Source organism: Pongo pygmaeus, chromosome 18 (genome assembly GCF_028885625.2).
Source record: "Pongo pygmaeus isolate AG05252 chromosome 18, NHGRI_mPonPyg2-v2.0_pri, whole genome shotgun sequence".
Taxonomy (NCBI): domain Eukaryota; kingdom Metazoa; phylum Chordata; class Mammalia; order Primates; family Hominidae; genus Pongo; species Pongo pygmaeus.
This window is the reverse complement of record NC_072391.2, coordinates 81,682,280-81,710,125: the sequence shown is the minus strand read 5'-3', so window position 1 is coordinate 81,710,125 and position 27,846 is coordinate 81,682,280. Positions and strand designations below refer to the sequence as shown.

Sequence of the window (27,846 nt, the reverse complement as noted above, 5' to 3'; positions counted from 1 at the left end):
CAAATGATCCTCCCGCCTTCGCCTCTTAAAGTGCTGGGATTTGAGCCACTGCACTCAGCTTGTAATGACTTTCCAGCACTCTTAAGCTGCGGAAAAGCACCTGATCTACTGTCATGGGGGCTTAAGAGAGGGCGACCACCTCTCCCCCACCCAGCACCAGCTTCGGGAAGGCAGTGGTGTGGGAGGTCAGAGTCTTGCACTTGAGGGAGGGACAGGTAAGCTGATAACAGAAGGCAGTGAAGTGAGCCCGGGATGAGAGGTGTCTGCTGGGGTGGAAACTGGAGTGAACTTGAAGAGAAAGTCAGCGCTCACCAGTGAGGACAGGCAGGAGTGGTCAAAGCCCAGGAGGAAGCAGGAAGGGGGATGAGTGAAGGGGCCAGGCTGGGCGGCAGCAAGGGGTCAGTGCTGGGGGATGAGTACCCTGAGTCGGGCTTTTCCCTTGACCTTGATGGAGAGGGGTCTGATCAGACCCGAGTCAGAGACAAGTCACACAGCAGAAAGCACGGAGCGGGTTGGGGAGAGGAGCTCCCACAGTGTCCAGGGGAGCCCCAGCTCTGGCTGAAGAGGAGGGACCCAGGCCAAGTGGCCATGGAAACAGATGTGGGAGCTGACCGGGGCCACCTTCCTCCTTCCTTTGTTCCCTCCTCTTAACCTCTGCCGGCCCCTCCTTTCCCATGTCCTTTGTCCTCTCTTCTCCTTGCTTTCCTGTCACCTGCATTCCCAGCCCATGTTTTCTGCTTCTCCTTCTGCTAACTTGTCCTCTTGAGCATAGAATGCAGCAGGCCCCCATCAGCCCCCACCCATCCCCTCCACACTGCAAGCAGCCACTTGGTACCTGGTGCTGGGTACAGAATGGCCTGGGGCAACCCTGCACAGCCACAGAGCTCAGGGTCTAACACTGAGCCCCGGACACAATCGAATGCATTCCCAGGAATCAGCCCCTCCCAATGGTGCCTCGGTGAGCACAGGGTAGTGCTGGGCACATAGGGAGTCTCGTTCCACTGTCTGTCGCCCCAACACCTGACCAGGGCCTGAACCACAGGTGAGCTCATAGGATTCTTTTGGAATCGCTGGTGGAGGGATTACAGACCTGCAGAACTTGCTGCAGTCCCGTGGAATCTCAGAGCTCACCTCCTCCACCACCAACAGATGGCCCAAGGCCAGCTTGGGCCATTTTCTTCCATGATTACCTAACATCTCCAGTCCTGTTAGCTCAGACAGGAGCTGGCTTTCTACCAATGAATCCAGCCCCGAGTGAAAGAATTCCCCGCAGAGACACCCCAGGACCTCCTACCTTCATCGCCAGGGCCATCAAGGCACCCTCGGTGGGCTGCCCCATCACGGCGTTCTTTCTGATGACTGCGTTGTTGGCGACACAGCCCGCCTAAAAGGGGATTGTCCGGACATCTGTAGTTAGTACTGGGCTCATGAAAAAGTTAGACACTGTAGGCTTGGCCCACTTTTACAGCTGGGGCTGTGGGGACAAGACTTGCTCTTTAAAACAACTCAGCGTCCCGGCTTTTTAAAAGAAACATCGTGACTATTTCTTGGCTGTGCTGAATGTTGGTTCCCACAAAGTTATCATGAGGGAACCCAGCAGGGAGGCACACGGGTGGTGACAAGTGTGGGGTAACAGGGAGTGACCGATAATGGGGATGATGGCGTTTCCGCTTGGGGTGACAAAGTGTTCTAGACAGTGGTGAAGGTTGCACAACTTGTGAACATATTGAAACCACTGAATTGTGCACTTTAACGGGGTGAATTCATGGTAGATGACTTCTATCTCAATTTAAAAATAAATATTTAAAAAATGAAATAGAGACAAGCAAAAAGAGTGGGATTCCCGGCACTCTTCCTTCCCGGCCTGGTGAGCCTGGACACTCGCATTACTTCTCTGCCTGTTTCTTTTATTTTTTATTGATACTAATTTTGCATATTTTTGTTTCATTTATTCATTCATTCGAGACAGAGTCTCAGTCTGTCACCCAGGCTGGAGTGCAGTGGCATGACCTCAGCTCACTGCAACCTTTGCCTCCCTGGTTCAAGGCAATTCTGTCTCAGGCTCCTGAGTAGCTGGTACTACAGGTATGCGCCACCATGCCTGGCTAATTTTTATATTTTTTAGTAGAGACGGGGTTTCACCATGTTAGCCGGGCTGGTTTTGAACTCCTGACCTCAGGAGATCCATCCACCTTGGCATCCCAAAGTGCTGGGATTACAGGCATGAGCCACCACACCTGGCCATATTGTTTTTAATCTGCAAAACCGAGACAGTGTTCGCTGTGATATTGAAGTAGCCCCTGGAGGCAGGTCCTTCGCAGGCAGCGCTCACTGAATGGTACAGAGGAAGAAGGGTGCATGCTACAGAGGCTTCTAGCTCTTCTTTTTAAATAGTTATTAAAAAACATAATAGAAACAGGGTCTCACTATGTTGCCCAGGCTGGTCTCGAACTCCTGGCCTCAAGTGATTCTCCTGCCTTGGCCTCCCAAAGTGCTGGGAAAACAGGCATGAGCCACTGTGCCCAGCCTAGCTGTCCTCTTACCTCTGATGTCTCCATCAGTTTTGGGGCCATTTTTTCAGTGCTGTGACAGCCTCACCCCTCACCAGTAGGTTCAATGGCTGTTTCCCTTTTCAGAGAGAAGCCCCAGAAGCCTCAATGTAAATGCCTATTTCCCCCATGGCGCTTTTGACACCTACCTCCACTAACTTTCCCACTGAGACATTGGAAAATTCCTTAATGACTTCCTTGGATGGTAGAAGACACACAGTCCCTTGACCGTCATACCCAACTCCGCTGACCTGCAGGGCGAGGCAGAAGAAAGGGTGTTGCCAAGAGTCAAAAACATGCTCCCCCAGTTGGCCCACAATCTCTGTCCTGCGGATCCATTCCAAGGACATAATCCTAAACATGGACAGGGCTTTCAGTATGAAGATGTTCTCCGAAAGATTATTGATTAATTGGATACGTCACGGGTGGACACAGCGCCGGGCATTAGTAAATTGCGGCAAGTTGACTCAGTGGGATACTCTGCAGCCAGTACAAGTGATGGTTAAGAAAACTAAGAACTAGCATAGAAGAGTGCTTCTATTCTAAGAACAGCACTGGGCAAACGTGTTAGCCTTTGCAGCCCATATCACCTTTGTCGTGGCTACTCAGCTCTGCCGTTGTGGCACACTGAGGCATGAAAGCAGCCATTGGCAACATGTACACAAATGGGTGTGGTGGTACACCAAGAAAACTTTATTTTCAAACAAGCACTGGCCCATGGGCCATCATTTGTTCACCCCTTGCTTTGGCCAGTTTTGTAGAAAAAATATCAGGATAAAAAATTGCACATTCAGGGAGCTTCCAATCGCACCAAGCGCACAGAAGACACTGAAAAACACGCGAGGACTTGGGAGGCTGAGGTGGGAGGATCCCTTGAGCCCAGAAGTTAGAGGCTGCAGTGAGCCATGATTGCACCACTGCACTGCAACCTGGGCGACACAGCAAGACCCTGTCTTAAAAAACAAAACAGGCTGGGTGTGGTGGCTCATGCCTGTAATCCCAGCACTCTGGGAAGAGGCCAAGGCGGGCAGATCACCAGAGGTCAGGAGTTTGAGACCAGCCTGGCCAACATATAGTGAAACGCTGTCTCTACTAGAAAATGCAAAAATAAGCTCGGCATAGTGGGGCATGCCTGTAGTCCCAGCTACTTGGGAAGCTGAGGCAGAAGAGTCGCTTGAACCTGAGAAGTGAAGGTTGCAGTGAGCCGAGATCAGCCACTGCATTCCAGCCTGGGTGACAGAGCGAGATTCTGTCTCTCAAAAACAAACAAATCACAAATGGACTAATCATGGTTAATCATGGGAGGTATGGAAGATTTTTTCTAGGTTTTAAATTTTGTAATGTGCTTATAATTAATAAGCAACTAAAAGAGGAGGCTACCTTAAATTGGTCATATCTATTAAAAGGAAGTATGGGATGATTAAAAACAAAATCAGTCATGCTAGCAAGGAGATTGTAAGATGACCCCAATTTATTTCTTCCTTATTGTGTTCTAGAAGACATTGTGTGCTTTGTCTAGAAAGGAGACAGCCTGGCTGGGCGCATCTTTAAGGCTTGTAAATTCCTTTGGGACTCACCTCGGCACGAAGCCCATCTGACGTTACAAGCTGGGTCACTGTCATTTCATTGGCAGTCAGAGTCCCCGTCTTATCAGAACAGAGAACGCTGCAGCAACCTGGTACAACAAACATCAGTTTATAGAAAAGAGAAGTCATCACCCTCAGGCTTGTGAAACCCCAGGCTGGACTGCCCTGACAGCCAAGCCCCCATTCAATTCCACGTGTAAGAATTCCACCAGCCGGAGTCCCTCACCTAAAGTCTCCACGATGGGTAACTTCTTCACGATGACCCGCTTCTTGGCCATCCGCAGAACTCCCAGGACCAGCGTCACCATGACGACGATGGGCAGACCCTCTGGAATGGCCGCCACAGCCAGGCTGGATCGAAAGGTCAAATGAGTCCCCTCTAACACACATTTAAGGAGTGTGTGACTCTCAGCTGGGGCTGGCAATGCTTTTGGCTGGTGAAGCTTGTCTTAGGTGTCCCCAATGTCCTGGTTCTATTCTCCATTCCCAATCCTAAGGTGCACCTGCCTCCTTCTTCAGCACCCACTGTCCTGAGCCCTCCCCTGCAGACCCTGCTCTTGGGAAGCGACCTCTCCTGTCAGTCATCCACACCTTAGTGTGAATTAGTCTGTCAGCAGTTTTGCCTCTTTAAAAGTATTTTGTATTTACATTATTCTCATTTATTAGAGAGAAAAGGCTTTGGGTTCCATAAAAGGAATTCCCAAAATCAGACAATAAGTGGGATTAAGAGTTTTTGGTTCCAAGGGTCCTCGAGAGTCCCTTGAATTTCACTTTTCATGAGTGTAGGGTGTAGACACTTCCTATGGGGAAGCCAGACAAGGAAGTCCAGGTCGGGTGAGGTGAAGGGCCACAGCAACACCCTTGCCTGCTGCGTGGATCTGTTTCGGGGTGTCTGCTCACTTCTTTCTTACCCCTCCAGTTCTCCCTGTACGGCACGACCCCACTCTCCCGTAACCAGGGTTGACTGGATTTGAGGGGAGCGTGTGACCCAAGCTGAGCCGGTGAGATGCTCTCTTGGAAACGAGACTGGGGCTGCGGCACATGGATGCCCCTTCTCTGGGTGTGTCAACAGGTTAGAGCATGTGTAGAGGGGGCTTTTTTGTCCCTTTTGGCTGAGACTCCACAACATCGGGGCTGACTGGCCCCACATTCCACGCTCCTGAAGTGGTGGAAAAGTATGATGCCTGGTGCCTGGTGTCCAGTTTGACATAGCCAGGGGTGGGCTGTAGAAAGGGCAAGAGTGTTTGCAAGTGGGCCACTGTTGAAGCTGGGTAGTGGCTACACAGGTGTTCACTTTATCATCCTCTCTGCTTTTGTACATGCTTGAAATTTTCCTTTAAAAAATGTAAAAATAAACATGAAGAAACCATGACAACCCAAATGTCCATCAGTGAACAAATGGATGAGCCAAATGTGGTCTATCTATACAGCAGAATACGCTTTAGCCAAAGAAAGGAACGAGGCACTGGTACACGCCACCATGTGGGTGAGCCCGGAAAATGTGCTGCTGAGTGGAAGAAGCCAGACATAAAGGCCACTCAGTGTATGAGTCCATTCAAAAGGGATGTTCAGAATGGGGAAATCTACACAGAAAGGAAGACGAGTGTTTGCTTAGGACTGGGATGCGGCATAGGCGGGAATGTAGAGTGATAGCTAAAGGGCACAGGGTTTCTTTTTGAGGTGATAAGAAAATGTTCTAGGCCAGGGGTGGTGGCTCACGCCTGTAATCCCAGCACTTTGGGAGGCCCAGGTGGGCAGATCACCTGAGGTCAGGAGTTTGAGACCAACCTGGCCAACATGGTGAAACCCCATCTCTACTAAAAATACAAAAATTAGCTGGGCGTGGTGGTGTGCACTTTTATTCCTAGCTACTCAGGAGGCTGAGGCAGGAGAATCACTTGAACCTGGGAGGCGGAGGTTGCAGTGAGCCAAGACTGCGCCATTGCACTCCAGCCTGACGACAGAGTGAGACTCCATCTCCAAAGACAAAAGAAAATGTTCTAAGGCCAGGCACAGTAGCTCACACCTATAATACCAGCACTTTGGGAGGATCACACTGGCAGATCATTTGAGCTCAAGAATTCGAGACCAGCCTGGGCAACATTTTTTTATTTCTACAAAAAAATATATATAAAAATTAGCTAGGTGTGGCAGTGTGCACCTATAATCCCAGCTACTCAGGAGGCTGAGGTGGGAGGATCACTTGAGCCTGGGAGGTCAAGGCTGAGGCTGCAGTGGGCCGTGATCATGTCACTGTGCTACAGCCTGCGTAACAGAGTGAGACCCTGTCTCAAATACAATAAAATAAAATAAAATGTTCTAAAATGGACTGTGGTGATGGCTATGTATATCTGTGAATACACTAAAAACCATTAAACTGTATGCTTTAAATGGATGAATTATATATGTGAATTATATCTCAATAAAGCTGTTTAAGAAAGAAAAAGGCCGGGTGTGGCGCCTCATGCCTGTAATCCCAGCACTTTGGGAGGCCGACGCGGCTGGATCACCTGAGGTCGGGAGTTCGACACCAGCCTGGCCAACATGGAGAAACCCCGTCTCTACTAAAAATACAAAATTAGCCAGGTGTGGTGGTACATGCCTGTAATCCCAGCTACTCGGGAGGCTGAGGCAAGAGAATTGCTTGAACCTGGGAGGTGGAGGTTGTGGTGAGCTGAGATGGCGCCATTGCACTCCAGCCTGGACAACAAGTGTGAAAGTCTGTCTCAAAAAGAAAAAAGAAAAAAAGAAAAGCAGCCTTGGCTGGCGATGGGGAGGGGAGGAGAGATTTTGAGCAGGTGAGGGAGGCTGGCCGGATCCTCCCCACCAAGCCTTCACCCGTGGCCAGGCTGAGGAGTGGGGAGGATGTGACTTAAATGGAGCTCCAAGTGCTGTCACTGCATGGAACCACTCTGTACAATTTCTAGAAAGAGACTATTTAGGGAACTAGAATTGATGAGGAATTTCTGTTATCTGAAATACCAGAAACATCCTGGAAGAAGGGGGCCACTGTCTCTCACCACACCTGCAGCCCACCCACAGCCACTGCCAGGGACCCTGCAGAAGCCCCTCGAGACAGGTCCAGGCCCTGGGGCCAGGCTGCCCAGGAAATACGTGAAATCGGCCAGGGTGAGCAAGACCACGTGGCGATCCCAGAGCCCAGGCCCTCCTCTAAACAAAGAGCCACCACGAAGTCACCAGGGACGACAACAATGCACAGTGCTGCCGGGCCTCCCATGCTCCCAAGAGAAGCTGGAAATCCAGTATCTTTTTCATGCAAACTCCCAATTTTTAAATGTTGGCAACAAATTCCAATGAAAAAGATACAGTTCAAACAAAACACATTTTCTGGCTATATCGCACAAGGGTGGCTGGGTTTGTTTGAGATGGAGTCTTACTCTGTCCCCCAGGCTGGAGTGCAGTGGTGCAATCTCAGCTCACTGCAACATCCACCCCCCACCTTCATGCAATTCTCCTGCCTCAGCCTCCCGCATAGCTGGAATTACAGGCATGTGCCACCACACCTGGCTAATCTTTGAATTTTTAGTAGAGATGGGGTTTCACCATGTTGGCCAGGCTGGTCTTGAACTCCTGGCCTCAAGTGATCCACCTGCCTTGGCCTCCCAAAGTGGTGGGATCACAGGCGTGAGCCTCTGTGCCTTGCCTGTTTTTTACTTTTTTTTTTTTTTTTTGAGACAGGTTCTTGCTCTGTTGCCCAGGCTGGAGTGCAGTGTCGCCATCAAGGCTCACTGCAGCCTTGACCTCCTGGACTCAAGCAATCCTCCAGCCTCCGCCTCCCTGGTAGCCGGGACACAGGCATGCACCACTATTTACTCCCTAATTTAAAAAATTATTTGTAGAGACAAGGTCTCACTATGTTACCCAGGCTGGTCTTGAACTTCTGTGCTCAAGTGATCCTCCCACCTCAGCACTCCCAAGTGCTGGGATTACAGGCATGAGCCTCCAAGCCTGGCCAGGTGGCTGTTTTTATCCTCTGCATTAGAAAACCCAGCAGAGCAAGGAGGTATACATGAAGAAGTGGGTATAACAATGCTTAGGCCTGCGCTGGCCTAGCACACAGAGAGCGCTCTACCTGGGTTGGCTGATAGTCAGAACACCTGGTGAGAATCCATTCAACCAGGATCACACAGGGAGACCGTATTTCATCAGAGCTAAGATAGTTGACTGTGAGGGGCACCATTATTTTGTGCAGTGCTCAGAAAAGAAAGAACACTGCCAATTAATCAGTAACACCATACTTTCTAATTACATCGCTTATTAGAAGTGATCCGATTTCAGCGGAGTTGAAATGTGAAAAACAATGTACATCTCAGAATCAAAGAAATACGGTACATTAAATGTTGGCAACAAATTCCAATTACAAAACAGGCAGTTTGAATAGAATGGTTGTGAATGGTGACCTTTCACCCAGGGACAATAGAACAGGCATGGACAAGTCATATAAACCAAGATTACAGAATTTGATCAAGGGGCTGTGCCCGGTTTCTACAGTGACAGCCAGAAGGCTTCGTTGGTTTTATGGCACAGGCTGTGAAGACCAGCTAAGCAAACATTTATGGAGGGTTACAACGGGGACTTTCATCCCATATGGCAGGGGAAGGGCATCTTTGTATTACTTGGATGAATTCATAATAATAAATTAATCCACAAACTAATAAAGATTAGAAAGGGCCGGGTGTGGTGGCTCACACCTGCATTCCCAGCACTTTGAAACGTAGAAGCGGGTGAATCACTTGAGGTCAGGGGTTCGAGACTAGCCTGGCTAACATGGTGAAACCCCGTCTCTACCAAAATACAAAAATTAGCCAGGTGTGGTAGCGAGCACCTGTAGTCCCAGCTACTTGGGGAGGCTGAGGCAGGAGAATCACTTGAACCTAGGAGGCGGAGTTTGCAGTGAGCTGCGATCACATCACTGCACTCCAGCCTGGGTGACAGAGCGAGACTCCATCTCAAAAAAACAAAAACAAAACAAAAATTGATTAGAATGGACCAGGAAAAGCAAGTGCCTTGGATCATCTAGAATGTCACTTAACATATAGGGAATTCTTTTTTGTTTTTTGTTTTTTGAGATGGAGTCTTGCTCTGTCGCCAGGCTGGAGTGCAGTGGTGCAATCTTGGCTCACTGCAACTTCCGCCTCCAGGGTTCAAGTGATTCTCCTCCCTCAGCCTCCCGAGTAGCTGGGACTACAGGCGCCTGCCATCACACCTGGCTAATTTTTGTATTTTTAGTAGAGACGGGGTTTCACAATGTTGGCCAGGGTGATCTCAATCTCTTGACCTCATGATCCACCCACCTCGGCCTCCCAAAGCACTGGGTGGGGAGAGAATCAGCGGATTTGGGGCTTGAGCGCAGAAGCCTTTTTTGCTTTTTCTTCTGGAAATATTTAATCGTCTTTCTTGCCTCATGAAGCTTCTCATGGCTTATAAGACAGGGATTGGATGCACCATTATTTGCAGGAGGGTGTGTGTTTGTGTGCGTGTGTGTGTTTTGTTGTTGTTGTTTGTTTTGTTTTGTTTTTTGTTTTGTTTTTGAGACAGAGTCTTGCTCTGTTCCCTAGGCTGGAGTGCAGTGGTGAGATCTCGGCTCACCACAACCTCCACCTCCCGGGTTCAAGAGACTCTCCTGCCTCAGCCCCTGAGTAGCTGGGACTACAGGCGTATGCCACCATGCCTTGCTAATTTTTGTATTTTTAGTAGAGATGGGATTTCATTGTTTTGGCGAGGATGGTCTCAAACTCCTGACCTCGTGATCTGCAGGAGGTTTTTTTGTTTGTTTGTTTTCTTTTGTTTTTGTTTTTTAAGATAGGGTCTTGCTCTGTTGCCCAGGTTGCGCAGCGGCAAGATCATGGCTCACTGAAACCTTGACTTCCCAGGCTCAAGCAATCCTCCCGCCTCGGCCTCCCAAGTAGCTGGGGCTACAAGCATGCACCACCAAACCAGGCTAATTAAAAAACATTTGTTTTTGTACAGACGGTCTCACTATGTTGTCTAGGCTGGTCTCAAACTCCTGGGCTCAAGGAATCCTCTTGCCTCAGCCTCCCAAAGTGCTAGGATTACAGGTGTGAGCCACTGTGCCTGGCCTACTTGGGGAAGTTTTTAAGCATTCTGTTTTCTGAGAGTCCTGTGTTCTCTGGCAGCCTCCTTGAGGCTCAAATGTCTCCCTCCCTGCCACCACCCCTGCCTCCAAAGGCTCAGTCACCTGAAAACGCTGTTCAGGTGTCTTGGCCTCTTTCCTGGTCCTGTTCTTGCTGGAGCCCACTCTCGGGGGATAGTGTCGAATCACAGCCTCACGCTCAGAGGGTGCTCCCTGGACCAGCTGTGTCAGCACCCTTGAGAGCTTGTTAGAAATATGAGTCTCAGCCAGGCACAGTGGCTCACACCTGTAATCCCAGCACTTTGGAAGGCAGAGGCAGGCAGATCACCTGAGGTCAGGAGTTTGAGACGAGCCTGGCCAACATGGTGAAACCCCACCTCTACTAAAAATACAAAAATTAGCTGGGCGTGGTGGCGGGCACCTGTAATCCCAGCTACTTGGGAGGCTGAGGTAGGAGAATAGCTTGAACCCAGGAGATGGAGGTTGCAGTGAGCCAAGATCGTGCCACTGCACTCCAGCCTGGACAGAGCAAGACTCCATCTCAAAAACAAGCAAGCAAATACTGCATGTTCTCACTCCTAAGTGTGAGTTGAACAATGAGAATACATGGACACAGGGAGGGGGACATCACATACCCGGGCCTGTCGGGGGGTAGGGGGGAGAGCATTAGGCCAAATGTCTAATGCATGTGGGGCTTAAAACCTAGATGACGGGTTGATGGATGCAGCAAACCACCATGGCACATGTATACCTATGCAACAAACCTGCGCGTTCTGCACATGTATCCTAGAACTTAAAGAAAAATTTAAAAATAAAAAAGCAAACAAACAAAACAAAGGTGAGTCTCAACACATTGGGTACAGTGTACACTGCTCAGGTGATGGGTGCATGAAAATCTCAGAAATCACCACTAAATAACTTATGCATGTAACGAAACACCACCTGTTCCCCAAAAGCCTATTGAAATAATAAAAAGAAAGAAAGAACTGTGAGTCTCAGGCCCCACCCAGCCCTGAGTTGGGGGAGTGGCCATCCAGGTTTACCAGCTCTCTCAGCTCAGTCGGAGACCTCGGCTCTCCGGTGCCTGCTGCTGTAGGTGCTATTCCACTGTCCCCAGCACAGCTCGGCGTCCTGCTCCAGGGCCCCCTTCCTCCCAGCCCCCACTTCTGTAATAAGCTGGGGCTCCCACCTCCCACTTCCTTCGGCCTCTAAATCAAGGGTGACCAACACTTTTCATCTCTCTGCTTCCAAAGTGTCACAGAGACGGCCTGGCGTGGCGTATTGGGAAAGGCTCTGATGATGAGGTTAGGAATAGGAGAAGGGGCCATGAGTTTCCCCATGATCTAAGCCACTCCATCATCTCGTTCTGCTCACAGAACTCAGCTGTGGTCCCCCCCCAAATGGCCCTTGGACACGTTCCCACCCCCAAACCTTTGCCTGTGCTGTTCTCCCTGCCTGGCACACCCTTCCCGCTCATCTCCTGACTCCTCAACTCTCCACCCAAAACCCTCCCTGGCCACCTCTTCCAGTCCATCCCCTTCTACCTTCCTTTTTTTCTTCTCGAGACAGAGTTTTGCTCTGTTGCCCAGGTTGGAGTGCAGTGGTGAGATGTCGGCTCACTGCAACCTCTGCCTCCCGAGTTCAAGCAATTCTCCTGCCTCAGCCTCCCTGAGTAGCTGGGATTACAGGTACACACCACCATGCCCGGCTAATTTTGTATTTTTGGTAGAGATGCAGGTTTCACCATGTTGGCCAGGCTGTTCTTGAACTCCTGATCTCAAGTGATCTGCCCACCTCAGAGTCCCAAAGTGCTGTGATTACAGGCGTGAGACACCACGCCCAGCTGGCTTCTACCTCCCTTTTAATCTCTTTCTCCGCAGTTGTTTCTTTGTAGCACTCATAAGTTGTAATTATTTTTATTAATGTGTGCTTAAATTGTTAACATTCACTTTTCTCCCCAGCCAGAAAACTCCAGGAGGGCAGAGATCTACCTGATCCAGCTGGATCAGCACTTCTGATGTAAACAGAGAGTCAACAGATGCCCAATACATATTCATGGGGCAAACAAACTCGAGCCCATTGACAATGGCTGCCAAGGATAGGGAGTGAGGGGCAGTGGCTGGCAGCAGAGTCCCCATCCTGCCGAGTGTGGGGGGCTGGGTTGCTGACAAGGAGCCCGGTTTTGGATCAGGCTTCAGTGGTTTGAAGTCTGTCTCTTCCATGCCCTGATCCCATAAGTTGTGTTAGCCTAAGCCTGTTTCCCATTCTGTAAAAAGGAGGCCAGACTTACCCCATGGGCTGTGTAAGGATGAACTGGGATCACATGTTCTACTCCTGCTCCTTCTCCAGCACCAACAGACCCTGGTCCCTCCTTCTTCAATTCCTTGAAGTTTCTAGAACTGACTTTTTTTTTTTTTTTTTTTTTTTTGCGACAGTGTCTCACTCTGTTGCCCAGGCTGGAGGGCAGTAGTGTGATCTCAGCTCACTACAACCTCTGCCTCCCGGGTTCAAGCAATTCTCCTGCCTCTGCCCCCCAGTAGCTGGGATTATAGGCACGCGCCACCACGCCCGGCTGATTTTTGTATTTTTAGTAGAGATGGGGTTTCACCATGTTGGCCAAGCTGGTCTTAAACTCCTAACCTCAAGTGATCCGTCTGCCTCAGTGTCCAAAAGTGCTGGGATTACAGGCGTGAGCCACCGTGCCCGGCCCAGAACTGACTCTACTGTGTCCACCTGCAGGCTACTCTTGGCAACTTTGCCATTCGCGTAGACGGGTCTTCCCAGCCCTGGCTCAGGCCTCTTTGTCCTCATCTCTTTCAATGAGCTTGTTGTCCACCCACCCCCCTCTCCCGGCAGCCCACTGCTTGCTGCTAAGGGATTGAATTGTTTCCCTCCAATAAAATATGTTCACATCCTAACTCCTGGTACACGTGAATGTGACCTTATTTGCAAATAGGGCCTTTGCAGACGTCATCAAATAAAAATGGGGTCATTAGAGTATCCATCCTAGTCCAATATAACTGGCGTCCTTATAAAAAGAGAAGAGATGCAGAGACAGAGGAGGAGACCATGTGACAGACAGAGACTGGAGGCAAGATATCTATGTGCTAAGGACTGTCTGTGACACCAGAAGCCGAGAAGCATTCGGCTGATTCTCCCCCTAGGGTCTTCAAGAACAGCATGCTCCTGCCACACCTGGACCTCGGACTCCTGGCCTCTAGAATGGTGAGCATAAGCTTCTATTTCCAGCCGTGCAGCCTGTGGTGCTTTGTTTTGGCAGCCAAAGGAATCTGCACACCCAGTCTCCTTCAAGGCCTCATCGCATCAGCCACAGCTCCTCCAGATCTCAGCTTCACGCTCCCTCTCCCACCTGCCTCTGCCTCTCTTCCCATCTAGCCCTTGATTCCCATCGATTCTCCATCCCCACTGAGACCTACAATCTCTGAAGGTGGGAACCATGACTGTCTTGTTCACAACCTCCCCCAGTCCCAACACTACATGAACATGAAAGGGATTCAATGAGAGTGATACAAACAGATCACACAGTCACGTGCTATATACAGTAACACTGAAGGATAAATGCCCCCCAAAAGCTCCACGAAGGCTGGAAGCGTTGGCTCACACCTGTAATCCCATCACTTTGGGAGGCTGAGGCAGGTGGATCACCTGAGTTTGAGACCATCCTGGCCAACATGGTGAAATCCCATCTCCACTTAAAATTTAAAAAATTAGCTGGGCTTGATGGTGCGCCCCTGTAATCCCAGCTACTTGGGAGGCTGAGGCAGGAGAACTGCATGAATCTGGGAGGTGGAGATTGCAGTGAGCCAAGATCGTGCCATTGCACTCCAGCCTGGGTGACAAGAGTGAAACTCTGTCTCAAAACAAACAAACAAACAAAAATGCCATGAAGATCGTTCTGTTCAGGATATTAAGCCAGAAAGCCCCAATTCACTAGAGATCAAGACCATCCTACATTCAATAGACCCCCTTGGGTTTCATTATCCAGAGCCTAAGATGCCCTTTCGCAGGGCCATTAGCAAAACAAACCGAGGACCTGGGCATATTCTTAGGGAAAAAGGGCTGCAACCCAGCAAAGACACCTGTACAAAACCACTGCATCATTTTCATGGTTCCAAACAGGTCTGGGGGGAAAGTCCAAACCCTGGCATTCGTCTCCGCTCATTTATAGGTTGTTTAAAGCTAAAACCTAAAGACTATTATCTATTAGTACAGCTTTTTTTCTTGTTCTTCTTTTCCTATTGAAAACTATCATTTAAGGGTATTCTGATGTGGTTTGAATGTCTTGTGTGTCTCATTACAGGATTTTTTTTTAAGGGAAGAGATGAACTTATTATGGCTTAGAATTTATCTGGGATGGGGTTTTCCAAGTGTCTGTCATTTGTATTTTGCTTTTATGATTTTATCACATCTGTGTGCCCACATCATCACATAATATTCCAACTCCTGTTTTTTTTGTGTGCTCTCAGCATTTGGTGTTACTAAGATTTTGTTTGTTAAATACACCGAGTGACAAAGTATCCAAAGCCAGACACAGTATTTCCAACTCCCATTCACTCAAAAAAGTTATTGAATGCTTTTGTCATTGATTTTACCGCCTGCCCCTCAATTAATGCGTACCGTGCAGTGTCGTTGAAAAAATAAGGCATTTGGAATCTCTTATACTACAAATTACCAGATAACTGTGTACATTCATGTATATACAGGCAAGCCTGACTATGCACCAGAGCCATGTACACCTGATACTATGTACCTGATACCATGTACCAGACCCAGTACGCTCAATCCTTAAAGCAAGATTCTCTTGCCCACACTGGCCAGCAGGACAAACCTCTGTGTCCCAGCACACACTGGGATGCCTCAGTCCACCAGGAGTTTGTCTGTGTAATTCACTGTAATGATTATTATGGCACACGTTTGCAATAATGGTTTACTCTTCATATATAAATTAGAAAGGCTCCAAGGACCCTTTCAATAACAGCATTCTTAGTTGCCTGTTCTATACCTTTCTGGTTTCTTTATTGGTATATAATTTGTATATGACAAAATCCACTCCTTTAACATATATAATTGAATGGTGGTTAGTGTATGCAGAGTTGTGCACCTATCCCCACAATCAATTTTAGAACATTTTCTTCACCCCCAAAGGAAACCCCATAACTGTTAGTAGTCACTACTCACTCCCCAACCCCAGGCCCTGGCAAACACTAACCTACTTTCTGTTTCTATGAAATGACCTATGTTTTGGTTTGTTTCTTTTTTTCAGACAGTGTCTTGCTCTGTCACCCAGGCTGGAGTGCAGTGGCGCAATCTCTGCTCACTGCAAACTCCACCTCCCGGGCTCAAGTGATTCTTCTGCATCAGCCTCCCGAGTAGCTGGGATTATAGGCGCCTGCCACCACACCCAGTTAATTTTTGTATTTTTAGTAGAGACAGGGTTCCACCATGTTGGCCAGACTGGTCTAGAACTCCTGACCTCAGGTGATCGTCTGCCTTGGCCTCCCAAAGTGCTGGGATTACAGGTATGAGCCACCGCTCCTGGCCGAGTGACCTATTTTTGAATATTTTATATAAATAAAATCATATAACATGTGCAACTGGCTTCTTTCACCTAGGAAAACGGGTTCAACATTAATCCATGTTGCAGTATGAATCAGTACTTCATCTCTTTCTGTGGCTGAAAAATATTCCACTGTACCTAAGTTGTTTATTCTTTCTTGAGCTGACGGACATCTAAGTTTGTTTACATCATGGGTTTGATGTATTAATTACATATATATACATATGAAGAGACACTACAATAATTTTCCACACATCACCTAAAAGCATCTTGCAGACAGCAGCTACATGTGTGTTACCATCTGGGAACCAATGGGCCTGACGTGAGCCTAGACATGGGTTGGTTCCTCCGTGTCCTGGAACAGCCCCTAGCCTCCCTTCCAATGGAACTTACCCAGTTAGTGACAATCCCCGGCCTCTGCTTCCCTTGCCCTTGGCAAATAGCTGTGGAAGAACTACTGACAAAGTCACACCGCTGCACGATGCTGGGCTGCCCGTGCCTCTCCCTGTCTCGGCCACCAGGACCCAGGGGCTTGGGATAACTTATGAATCACTATGTAGAAGAAGGGCGGGTCCCCTCGGCTTAGCATCATCAAGTGATGATGACTCCCAGCCCTGGTGTCCCTGTGTGGCCTTGGGCTCTACATCCATTGCTGCTGCTCTGATAGCCTCCTCTGTAAAACAAGGGCTTGGATCAAGTTCTAAACCAGTAATAAGAGCCAACGCTCACTATGCCCTGTGCATCATGTGGGTGCTTGCACAGACTAACTCCTTTAATCCAGACAGTCACCCTAGGAGAGGGTATACGAGCATTCCCATTTTTCAGAGGAAACCGGGGCACAGAGAGCTAAGAAACGCTGGAGGTCACAAAACCAGCAAGTGGCAAGTGTAGAATTTAAACAGAGGCAGGCTGGCTCTGGGGTCCTTGCTCTTAGCCAGAAAGACCCAAACCCACAGGCAAACAGTGACAAGAAAGCTGATACAGTTTGAATGTGTGTCCCCACCCAAACCTCATGTTGAAACATAAGCCCCAATGCTGGAGGTGTGAGGAGAATGGACGATGGGGTGGATCCCTCATGAATGGTTTAGCGCCATCTCCTTCGAGCCGTTCTTGCTAGAGTGAGTTCCTGAGAGATCTGATTGTTTCAAAGCATGTGGCATCTCCCCTTCCTCCCTCTCCTGCCCCTGCTCTTGCCATGTGACATGCCTGCTCCCCCTTCCCCTTCCGCCTTGATTGGAAACTTCCTGGAGCCTCCCCAGAAGCTGAGCAGACACCATGCTTCCTGTACAGCCTATAGAACCGTGGGCCAATTAAACCTCTTTTCTTAATAAATTACCAAGCCTCAGGCATTTTTTTTTTTTAGCAATGCAAGAACAGCCTAATACAAAAGAGACCCCCTCCCCCGCTGCCCGGATCATTTGCTGTCATTCATTTTGCAAGCATTCACCGGGCACTCTGTACCTGTCGGAGAACGTGCTACTGGGAGGCTGGAGTTTGGGTGATGGGGCTGCACGTTTCCCAACCCTTCCTGTTCTACAGCCTCCCCACCTTCTCTTGCTGCAGGGAAGGGCTCAGAGCCCATTGACCACCCTGGCAAGGCAAGGGGCGGCCACTGCACTCTTACCTGACCCCGATCGTGAACATACTCAGGAGCTGTTTCCCTTGCAACCAGCCAATGAGCATGATGAGACCTGGGGAAGAGAGAAAAACATCCTTATCTCCATATGCACTACACACGCCGATGCCTGGAGGGATTCAAACCCACTTCCTTAGAGAGTTTACAGGAATGCATGCACAGAGGAATGCCTGATAACCTCAACCACTTTCAACCGTCTCTTCTTTTTTCTAAGGGAGATACGTTTATACCTACCAAAAACTGGTTTTACTTTCTCAGGAAAGGTCCAAGCCAAATTTAAGTTAAAGTCTCAATCAGTTTATTTTGGACTGTTTGCAAGCATTTACATCTTATTCCCAAAGTTTACCAAGTGCTATGTGTATCCAGAACATCCCCCCATGTGGTGTTTGGTGTGGCAAATGCAGCTGCTCCTGTGATAGGCAGATGGGTCACTGTTTTTTCAAATTATTTTATTCTGTGGTACTCATGATTAAATATACTCCATTTCCATTTTCCTTCATTAATAATTTACCAAATATTTACTGCACACCAGTTACTGCACTAGGTGTACGAGACAGGGAGGTGGTTACGGATAGACCATCAAGGCACAAATGGCAAGAGCTGCCCTGGGGCCTGTGGAAGTTCATGAGATGCTCTGGCAACAGGGAAAGGTGCTCGGGTTGCCTGGTGCAGCCTGCGTCTCCTCATCTGTAAAATGGGGCTCATGGCCGTGCACCCCTCAAAGAATAGTTCCCTGGTTTAAGGTGTGACAGTCTGTGCTCAGCACACCTCCCGGACGACAGCAAACACAAGCCTAATCGTTAACTCTTGTTGCCATCATTATCGGAAGGAGTGAGTAGGGACTGGGAAGGTGGGTGGTGTTGCCAGGTGACACCCTTGGAGAGCTTGCTAAAGAACGTTAACTTTGCTTTGCAGGGGCCAGGGGGACAGGGATGTTTTCTGATGGGTGGTAGTGGGGTGTGTGTGTATATGTGTTGAGGGGGGCAGCTGCCACAGTATCTGTTAGTTTTGTTTTGGGCATTCTACTATTGGCTACTAAACTCAGTCATCAACTGAAATCTTAGCTAGAACCCAAATGAACTCAAATGAAATAGATTAGCAAGGGGAGCTCTATCGGAAATAGGGGTGAGGCAGTGAGCCTAGAGCCACCCCCACTAGGAACTTACTCCACCCTTGTGGCATTCCCACAGTAGAAGGCTGGAGATTCCTCACAGGAGCTCACAAGAATCAACTAGGTACATCTCTTCCGAAATCCATGTTCAGTGTCTATACATTAGTGGCTTGAAAACGGCCACACTGAGAGTATTTGCACCATGGGAACTGGCAAATGCTACTTTCCTCTTGAAGCACTGACCAGCATGGTGTTGCTTCCCTGCACCTGCCCCTTGGGCCTTCTAGGGGGTCCATGGGACTGAGTGTCAAAACTCTTCATCTGCTAGAGCAGTTCTCAAAATGTTAAAACAAAACAAAACAAAACAAAAAAGCCCAGTGTGGTGGCTCATACCTGTAATTCTAGCACTTTGGGAGGCCAAGGCAGGCAGATCACTTGAGGCCAGGAGTTTGAGACCAGCCTGGCCAACATGACAAAACCCTGTCTCTACCAAAAATACAAAAATTAGCTGGGCGTGATGGTGCATGCCTGTAATCCCAGCGACTCAGGAGGCTGAGGCAGGAGAATTGGTTAACCCAGGAGGCAGAGGTTGCAGTGAGCTGAGATCACGCCACTGCACTCCAGTCTGGGCAACAGAGTGAGACTCCATCTCAAAAAAAAGAAAGTCTGAGTGATATCATGGGTCTTGCTGTGGACATGTCAATTTAAGTTCTAATTTAACTTAAGAAACATGGGCTTACATAAGCTGTTTCTCTCAAGACTGTTCTCTGGCTCCGCAGTTCTGGCCACACTCACCAGCACCTCCGTCATCACTGGATGTGCTATAGGCAGTGGCTTGTTGGTTTATTCCTTGATTAAGTTTTTCACTCAACAAATACTTACTGAGAATCTATTAGGGGCCAGGCATGGGTTGATCCTAAAGGCTGGAATAAAGGACACAGAAGTAAGGCCAGAACTGGAAAGAGCAGGAAGAAGCCGGTGAAGGGACCGGGATAGCACTATGGGGATGTTAAGCCTTAAGATCTAGATTCAGGACTGCAGCATCATGTCAATGCTGTTTGTTGTGTTACCAAAGGTCAGGAAGTCCCAGTCCAGGCACAGGCTGCTTAGAAGCATAGAAATATGGTTGGGTGCACAGTTAAACTATATTTCTCAGTCTCCTTTGCAATTATGTAGGCCATGTGACTCCATTCTGGCCAATAAAAGATGGTCAAATTGATGATTCCACTTCCTGGTCCATGCCTTAAAAATGTCCCCCACAAGCCTCCATGTTTCCTCTTTCACCATCTGCTGGCTGAACAGAAATACGGCCTCCAAGGACCCAGAGGAAGATAAAGCAGCAATATAACAGGGGCCTGGGCCCAAGTCACTGTTTATCGGCGAGCTATCCAGGAGAGCCACTGGACCAGGAATACACCCACGGATTCTGGACTGTGGTGTGAGCAAGGAACAAGCGTTTACTATGTTAAGCCAAGAAAATGTAGTGGCTGCTTGTTACAGCAGCCAGCCTGGTCCAACTCTACAGAAAGCTCTTGTTGCTTTTGGAGAGCCTCTGATCCCAATCCCCAAGCCTTATGCAGCTGAGTAGCAAGATATTTGAGAAACGGCCATGGTGGCCCCCCTATGGTGGCTCCCCTCCACCTGCAGAACGAACCCAGCATGGAAACTGCTTCACTCACCAATTATGCCAAAGGAGAAGAGTGTCAGTTGCTTTCCTAGCCTGTCCATGCTTTTCTGCAAAGGAGTTTTAGGTGTCTGAAAGGGCGAGCACAATGGGTTAGTTGGACAAGATCCTAGCTTCTGCCTGCCTTTGTTCAAAATGTCTTCACTTTGCCATCCTACAGCTTCAGTGATGATTACACAGGGGTACACATATGTCAACATTCATTGACTTCTGCACTGAAGATCTGTGCGTGTTACTGTCTGAAAGCTGTATGCGAACATCATAAAAGCTGTTCGCATTTATGAAAATGTGAACAAATGTCTTACACGTTTAAAAAGAGGCCAGGTGTGGTGGCTTACGCCTGTAATCCTGGCACTTTGGGAGGCTGAGGCAGACAGATTGCTTGAGCTCAGGAGTTTGAGACCAGCCTGGGCAACATGGCGAAACCCTGTCTCTAATAAAAAAAAAAAATTAAATGTTTAAAAAGTATACTCATATTAACCACATGCCACTCATTCCTAAGGAGTAGGCAGGGCTGGTATTATTTGCCTGTAATAATCTCAAACTCCAGCTTACAAAAGTCCCGAAGCCCCCTCTTGCCCCTTACCTCTTCAGCCTGCATCATCTTAAACACTTCTCCGAACTGAGAGCTTTCCCCTGTTCCAATCACGACCCCCTGTGTCCAGGAGAGAGAGAAGTATGACATCTAAGGGCTGGGAGCCTGTGGGTTATGGGAGCCCAAGGCCTCGGTGCTCCAGGGCTTACCTGGCCCCTCCCATACTGCACCAGGGTCCCCATGAAGACGATGTTGCTGAGGGTGGTGAGGTCCCCACCGCCTGTCAAGGGGCTGTCTGTTTTACTGCATGGCTCGGCTTCCCCGGTGAAACTGGATTCATCCACCAAGAGGTCCGTGACCTAGGAAAGCAAGGGGAAAATGCTGTGGAACCTCCCTGTCACCCTGAGAATTGGTGTTAAAAGCACAAAATGGTACCAGCACCTTCATGGACATGAACTCAAGAGCGCAGTGAACCTACAGAATGAGTGTCACAATGACGGCCTCTGGGGCCTCCAGGATCAGAAAAGCTTTGAATGAGTGGCCTCTCTTAAAAACATTGAAGTCTCATATCTTCGCTTAATATTGTTTGAAATTTTGATACAATCTAAAAAAAAAATGAAAGTGATGGCTATTTTAGGATATACCTTTCAAAACACCTGTGTGAGTCTCCACATACGCAGTCCACTCTTCACCTTGGAGATGCCTGTACAATCTGTATGGTTCCCACACAATCCCATACAATAACCGACCCAGGTTATTCAGTGAGAATCTAAGGCAATAGTAACACCAGAAACACAGACAGGGACGCAGAGACACTCACACACCCTGGCAAGGGGAAGGGAGGTACTGACATTTGTAGAACACTGACTATGCACCAGGCCCTGTGCGCAGCTCCCCACAAGGCTTAGCCCTCAGACCTCAACACCCCCAATGGAAGACTCTACTATCTTCTCCATTTTGCATATGGGGAAACTGAAGCATGGAAAAATTAAGTAATTTGTTCAAGTTTCCATAGCTAGTTAGTGGCAAAACAGAGATTTGAACCGAAGCTCTGGTTCCAGAAACTATACTCTTAACCATCTCGCAAAACCGCAACTTGACCTCAGACTTAACACATCTCACTCCCGAGGTGAGGCTCCCAGGGCCAGAACTGTGCCAGACACCTCTGAGTTCATAGAGCGGGGCTGGGTGGGCCTATCCCTAGGGACCTGGTCATGTAAGCATGTAACACCAAGCTAGAGAGAAGCCTTCTTCCACAAACCACCAGAGAAACACAGCTAGATAAATGATTCTCAAACAGGGACCTGCGACTTCTCTATAATTTAAAACTGTTTAAATTTAGTAGTCATCTTTTAAAAATATGTGCACTGCCATAGGATCTCAGTCCCCAAGAACAACAGCGGCCACCACTCACCCAGGTAATGCCCGTCTCCCCCCTTCCTTCCCAGTGGACCCCACAGCATAGGGAGGCGAGGCCTCCTGCTGCACTACCACATTTCCGCCTCCCCGTGGCTCCCGCGGCTCCAGCTCTGGACAATGAAGCATAAGAAGTCACTGAGTGATGCTGGGGAAATCTTTGAAGGAGGCTCGAAGAAGATTCTGGAAAATACCTGGCTGGGGCTCCTCAAAACTGTCAAGGACAGCCGGGCGTGATGGCTCACGTCTGTAATCCCAGCACTTTGGGAGGCCGAGGCAGGCAGATCACTTGAAGTCAGGAGTTCGAGACCAGCCTGGCCAACACAGTGAAACCCTGTCTCTACTAAAAATACAAAAATTAGCCGGGCATGGGGGCAGGCGCCTGTAATCCCAGCTACTCAGGAGGCTGAGGCAGGAGAATCTCTTGAACCCAGGAAGTGGAGGTTGCAGTGAGCCGAGATTGCCCCACTGCACTCCAGCCTGGGTGACAGAGAGAGACTCTGCTCAAAACAAAAACAAAACCGAAACTGATAAGGTCAAGGTCAAAAACAAGGAATATCAGAAAGTGTCAGAGCCAACAAGAACCTCAGGAGACATGACCACTAAATGTCACTTGGGATCCTGGAGCAGAAAAAGGACATTAGGGAAATCTATGGGGATCTGAAAGTGGCACGGACTCAAGGTAACAAGAAGGCATCAATACGGTTTCCTTAGTTGTGACTGATGCACTCAAGTGAGCTAAGGCATTAAAAACAGGAAGGGAACCTGGGTGAGGGGTAGATGGAAATCCAGAGCTGAATTTTTCTGCAAATCTAAAACATTTTTAAACAATGAAGTCCTTCAAAAAAAAAAAAGAAAGGGAGAGATCAAAGGTGACCCCCACCCCCGGAAGGCAGCTAGGAAGAGAAAGAGGAAGGAGGAGGAGGCGTTTGGAAGAGAGGAGGCACATGGGGTGGGGAGTGAGTGTGGGTTTGGACAGATTGGAAATCTGCCCATCCATATCCTCCGATAGGCCAGGGACTCCTCTGGTAGGCCAGGGACTCCTCCGGACACTGGGAATACCGCAGTGAATCGGATACAGTCTCTGCCTCAGGAAGATGATACTCCATGGAGGGGGCAGGGGGGAACTGACGATAAACAAGCACTGGATCCAACACCAGGGTGTACAGAGCAGGGAGGGAGGCCCCTGAGAAGAGGCTGCTGGGGGAAGGCCTGGGAGCAGGGACACGGAGCGGAGACCTCTGGGATGAGATAGGTTAAGTCACACGTGGTGGGGGAGGGTTTTAGGTGCCCCCATGGCGGTTGAAAGCAAAAACTTATCAGGCTTCTTGGTCAGCATGAGACAAGTAGCTTGGGCCTCCTTTGCCTAAAACGGCTGTTTTGCGCCAAAAGCTGCTGTCTCCAGGAAGCCCTCCCTAACTGCACCAGGCCAGGCAAGTCTCTCCCATTTGGGAAATCCAGGATTCCCAGTACTTCCACTCATGGGTCCCTTAGCAGTCCTGGAACAGTTCTTGTCACTAGTAGATTTAGGTTAGTCTATCACTCTGGGCTATAAACTCATGAGTCCAGGGACCAGGTCTGCTTCCTACGCAGTGTCCTCGGCACCCAGCCCAGGGCCTGGTACGTAGTAGGTGCTCAGCAAACACTTGTTGAATGAATGAGTGATGGGGATGGGGAGTGGGGTGGGGGGCCCCAAGGCAGGAAGGGAGGAGGGAGGGGGCCTGGAAAAGGGCCGGAGTGTGGCCCGCTGAATAACGTCCCCCCGCCCCCAGCTTTCCCACGATGTCCGCATCCTAATCCTCAACTTGGGAATGTGTTCTCTGATGTGGTGACAGAGACTTTGCAGACGTGACTAACTGAAGGGCCTTGATATGGGGAGAATATGGTCTGGGTGACCGGGGTGGGCCCAGTGAGGTCACAAGGGTCCTTATAAGGGAGGGGAGGAAGGATGGTTGATGTGTCTGACGTCAGGGAGATGTAACAGGAGCAGGTGGTGCGGGAACATGGAGCCACAAGCCAAGCAATGTAGGCAGCTTCTAGAAGCTGGGAAAGGCCAGGAAACGGCTTCTCCCCTGGAGCCTCTGGAGGAGCATGGCCCCGATAGCACCTTTTTTTTTTTTTTTTTCAAAGATGGAGTCTCACTCTGTCACCCAGGCTACAGTGTAGTGGTGCAATCTCGGCTCACTAAAACCCCTACCTCCCAGGTTCAAGCAATTCTCCTGCCTCCGTCTCCCGAGTAGCTGGGACTACAGGTGCACGCCACCACGCCTGGCTAATTTTTGTATTTTTAGTAGAGACAGGATTTCGCCATGTTGGCCAGGCTGGTCTCGAACTCCTGACCTCAGGTGATCCACCCACCTCAGGCTCCCAAAGTGCTGGAATTACAGGAGCGAGCCACTGCGCCTGAACCCTGATAGCACTCTTGATTTCCACCCAGTGAAAACGATTTCAATTTTGACCTCCAGAAGGTCAGACCATACCTTCACCTTGTTTTAAGCCCCTAAGTAAGTGGTCATCTGCCACAGCAGCCATAGGCAATGGATACATGGAGGAAACTCAGGGGGAGAGGCAGTGCCAGGAAGAGTCTGAACAGCTGCTCACAGGGAGAGAGAACATCCTGGGGGTAAGGACACGGGCTGTGGAGCCAGAGGCCCAGGGTCACGTCCCCCTCTACCACCTACCACCGTGTGACTGCGCAGGGCCACGCAACCTCTCCGGGCTGCTGTGTCCGTATAGTAAAATAACGCAGAGGAAAAATAACAGTGCTGGTCTTTTAAGAGTGTTGGGAGATGAAATGAAGCAATTTTCATACGGTGGTTAGCATAGACCTGATATACTGAAAAATATTTGTTGTCTTCATATGACAAAAATAAAGGCAGGTATAAGATCAGATGGCACCTCCGGACCAAGAAGGAGCGAAGCTGGTTGTGTGTGCATTCAGCAGGTGGGCAGGAGGGGCTTCTCGTGACCTCCCAGGCTCCCAGGGCACAATCTCAGGTAAGGGACAAGGAGGGGTGAGGGGCAAAAATAGAGTCGGGGGCACAGAACCCATGGCCACCAAGGAGGCCGCGGGCCGAGCCTGAAGACAGAGGCACAATCGCGGGCTCACCTCCTATCTCCCACACACAGGGCTTATGCCCACCCGGTGCCTCCACCTCCAAGACGAAGCGTCACTTGGAATCCCGTCACCTCCGACCCAATTCCCTTTTTCTTTTAGACATGGTTGGGGAGAAAGAGTGACCCAGGCTTGCTGGCTGTACCAGCTCAGCCTCTGACTGAGGGCTTCCTCTGTTTTAACTCTGGGAAAGGGAAAAGAATGTTCTGGGACCCCCATATACTGTGCAAAAAGGTCTATTACTTTAAGAGTTTTCTTGAACTTGCTGCTTCCTGCTGAACCTGCTAGACCGAAATGGTTTTAAAGTGTACACTTGAAGTACTCCTGGATCTCAGAGCTTACTAGCTGATAAGGATTTTCCACTGAATAGACAAAACTATTGATCGTTTAATGGAATTGCAAAGTACCACCAGGAAAATCCATAGAGTGTTCACAGCCAGTAGCCTTAAAATAACCTTCGTGGTATCAATACACAGGTACAATAGTTTTTGTACAGATGGGGTGTCACTATGTTGCCCAGGCTGGTCTTGAACTCCTGGGCTCAAGCAATCCACTCGCCTTGGCTGCCCAAAGTGTTGGGATTACAGGTATGAGCCACTGTGACCAGCCACAATTTAATTTAATATAAGCAGGGCAGAGAGAAAGCCAGCTGAAGCAGTAAGGAAGTTATCTGGGGTCTAAAAAGTTGTTTCAAAGAACTGTTGTATAGACCGATGATAAAAAATAAAAGCAATCACCAGTGTCTGGTGACTGTTTACCCCACGAAAGGCACGTGCTAAGCATAGCATAGGTCACAGCTTGTTTCAACTTCACAATAACCCTGTGAAATGGAAACCAACATCAGCCCCTTTTAGAGATGTGGAGATCGAAGCTCAGAGAGGTGAATTCCTTCCCCGAGTCACATCCTAGGAGCTACAGGGCCCGGGGTTCTCTGACTCCCAACACACACTGCGGTAACGGCAGCCCCCACACTTGCCTCTCACTCACCTGTGCCAGGCACCGTTCTGAGCACTTTTGGCATCTCTGAAGATCTGTAATCTTCACAAGTACCCTATGGGCATCACCACCCCCCATTTTGCAGATAAGAAAACTGAGGCACAGAGAGGTTAACTAACTTGCTCAAGGTCGCAAGGCTTTAAATGATGGCCCCAGGGCTCAAGCCCAGGCTAATGCCCAGCCCCAGGTCACTGGCCACCTCTCATACGGCCTTTCTCTGCCTCTGCACCAGCCCCTGTGGTGGACCTGGGTCCTTCTCACGGGCTGCCTGGCATCTGGAGCATCCCCTGTTAGGACCCCCCATCTCAGGAGAAGGAAAATGTGGAAAATGTGAGACCAGCTTCCCCAGTCCTCCTTGCAGGCGGGGATTGGCCACAGACAGTAGTTCCTCTGACCGGATCCATGCACCCCAGACTTGGGGTCAGACGCTGACTGCTGGAGTTGAACACGGGGAGAGGCGGGGGCCACAGAGGATCTATTTCTGGTGTTACAGAGGGCACCAGCCTGAGCCCGAGGGTGAACCCTCCTTTACTTTGGTACCTGAACATCTCCCACCCTTATCCCTGCCCTGCCTGGAAATCTGAAGGTCACGGCAGAGAGGTTCAATGTCCGAGTGGCCACACATAAGCCCTGGCCCCTGCCTCCTATTTCACAGACAGGCTAGGAATGTTGTAAACACAGGTCCCAGGGCATAGCTTCCAACCCTTTGTGCTCCTCTCCATCCCCTTCCCTGATGCTGCCCTCTTAACAGCCGGTCCTTGATCCTACAGTTCCTGAGAATGCACCCTATCAGTAGATAAATCAGGCAGATAATCTGTGTCTAATTCTTTATCATGCAAAGCTTTGAACAGTCCTTACACATTATTGGAAGGATTCTTGAAATAGATTACTCACAGCAACAGATCGTGTTGAACTTGATGGAACCTCTCGGGAACCCAGGATAATCTCAGCACAGTGCCTCAGGCATGGCTCTGTGAAGCTGTGACACCCAGCGACCCACGAAGCTTGCCCCACAGCCAATATCCCCAAACCTCACTACTCTAAAAGCGTGTGCTTTTCACTCTGTTGCCCAGGCTAGAGTGCAGTGGCATGGTCTTGGCTCACGGCAACCTCCGCCTCCCGGGTTCAAGTGATTCTCCTGCCTCAGCCTCCTGAGTAGCTGGGATTACAGGCGCATGCCACAACGCCCAGCTAATTATTGTATTTTTAGTAGAGATGGGGTTTCACCATGTTGGCCAGGCTGTTCTTGAACTCCTGACCTTAGGTGATCCACCCGTCTCTAATACCACTTCTTTCTAACACTTGTGTGTCTGTTTTGAGAGGCAACTCTCACATCATTCCCCAAGCCCACCTTGGTTTAATTTGTTATTACAGCCTGCTTTAAGCTGGAAAATCATATAGCCAAAAGTTGTTAGGCTTAAAGTGAGAATGACAATTTATGAAATATGGTTTGAGGGGCTCTATGCATAGAACACGCTTGTCTGCTAACTTCCTTCCTGTCTTGTGTGCATGCATGTACATGTAT

The 27,846-nt window shown here is 49.2% G+C and overlaps 1 protein-coding gene across 4 annotated transcripts in view; it reads right to left on the bottom strand.

Annotated features, from left to right (window-relative positions):
* The window catches only part of ATP2C2 (ATPase secretory pathway Ca2+ transporting 2), a 94,714-nt gene that overhangs the window by 19,707 nt on the left and 47,161 nt on the right, over positions 1-27,846 (bottom strand). For 3 of the 4 annotated variants that reach the window (XM_054452667.2, XM_054452665.2, XM_054452668.2), the window contains 8 exons: positions 21,004-21,153; positions 20,846-20,914; positions 20,255-20,330; positions 17,453-17,519; positions 4,362-4,486; positions 4,127-4,224; positions 2,699-2,800; positions 1,295-1,384 (listed from right to left, as the gene is read on the bottom strand). In XM_054452667.2, the coding sequence (XP_054308642.2) occupies positions 1,295-1,384; positions 2,699-2,800; positions 4,127-4,224; positions 4,362-4,486; positions 17,453-17,519; positions 20,255-20,330; positions 20,846-20,914; positions 21,004-21,153 (777 nt within the window). The remainder of the gene's footprint in view (positions 1-1,294; positions 1,385-2,698; positions 2,801-4,126; positions 4,225-4,361; positions 4,487-17,452; positions 17,520-20,254; positions 20,331-20,845; positions 20,915-21,003; positions 21,154-27,846) is intronic. The other variant, XM_054452666.2, reaches the window with a different exon arrangement.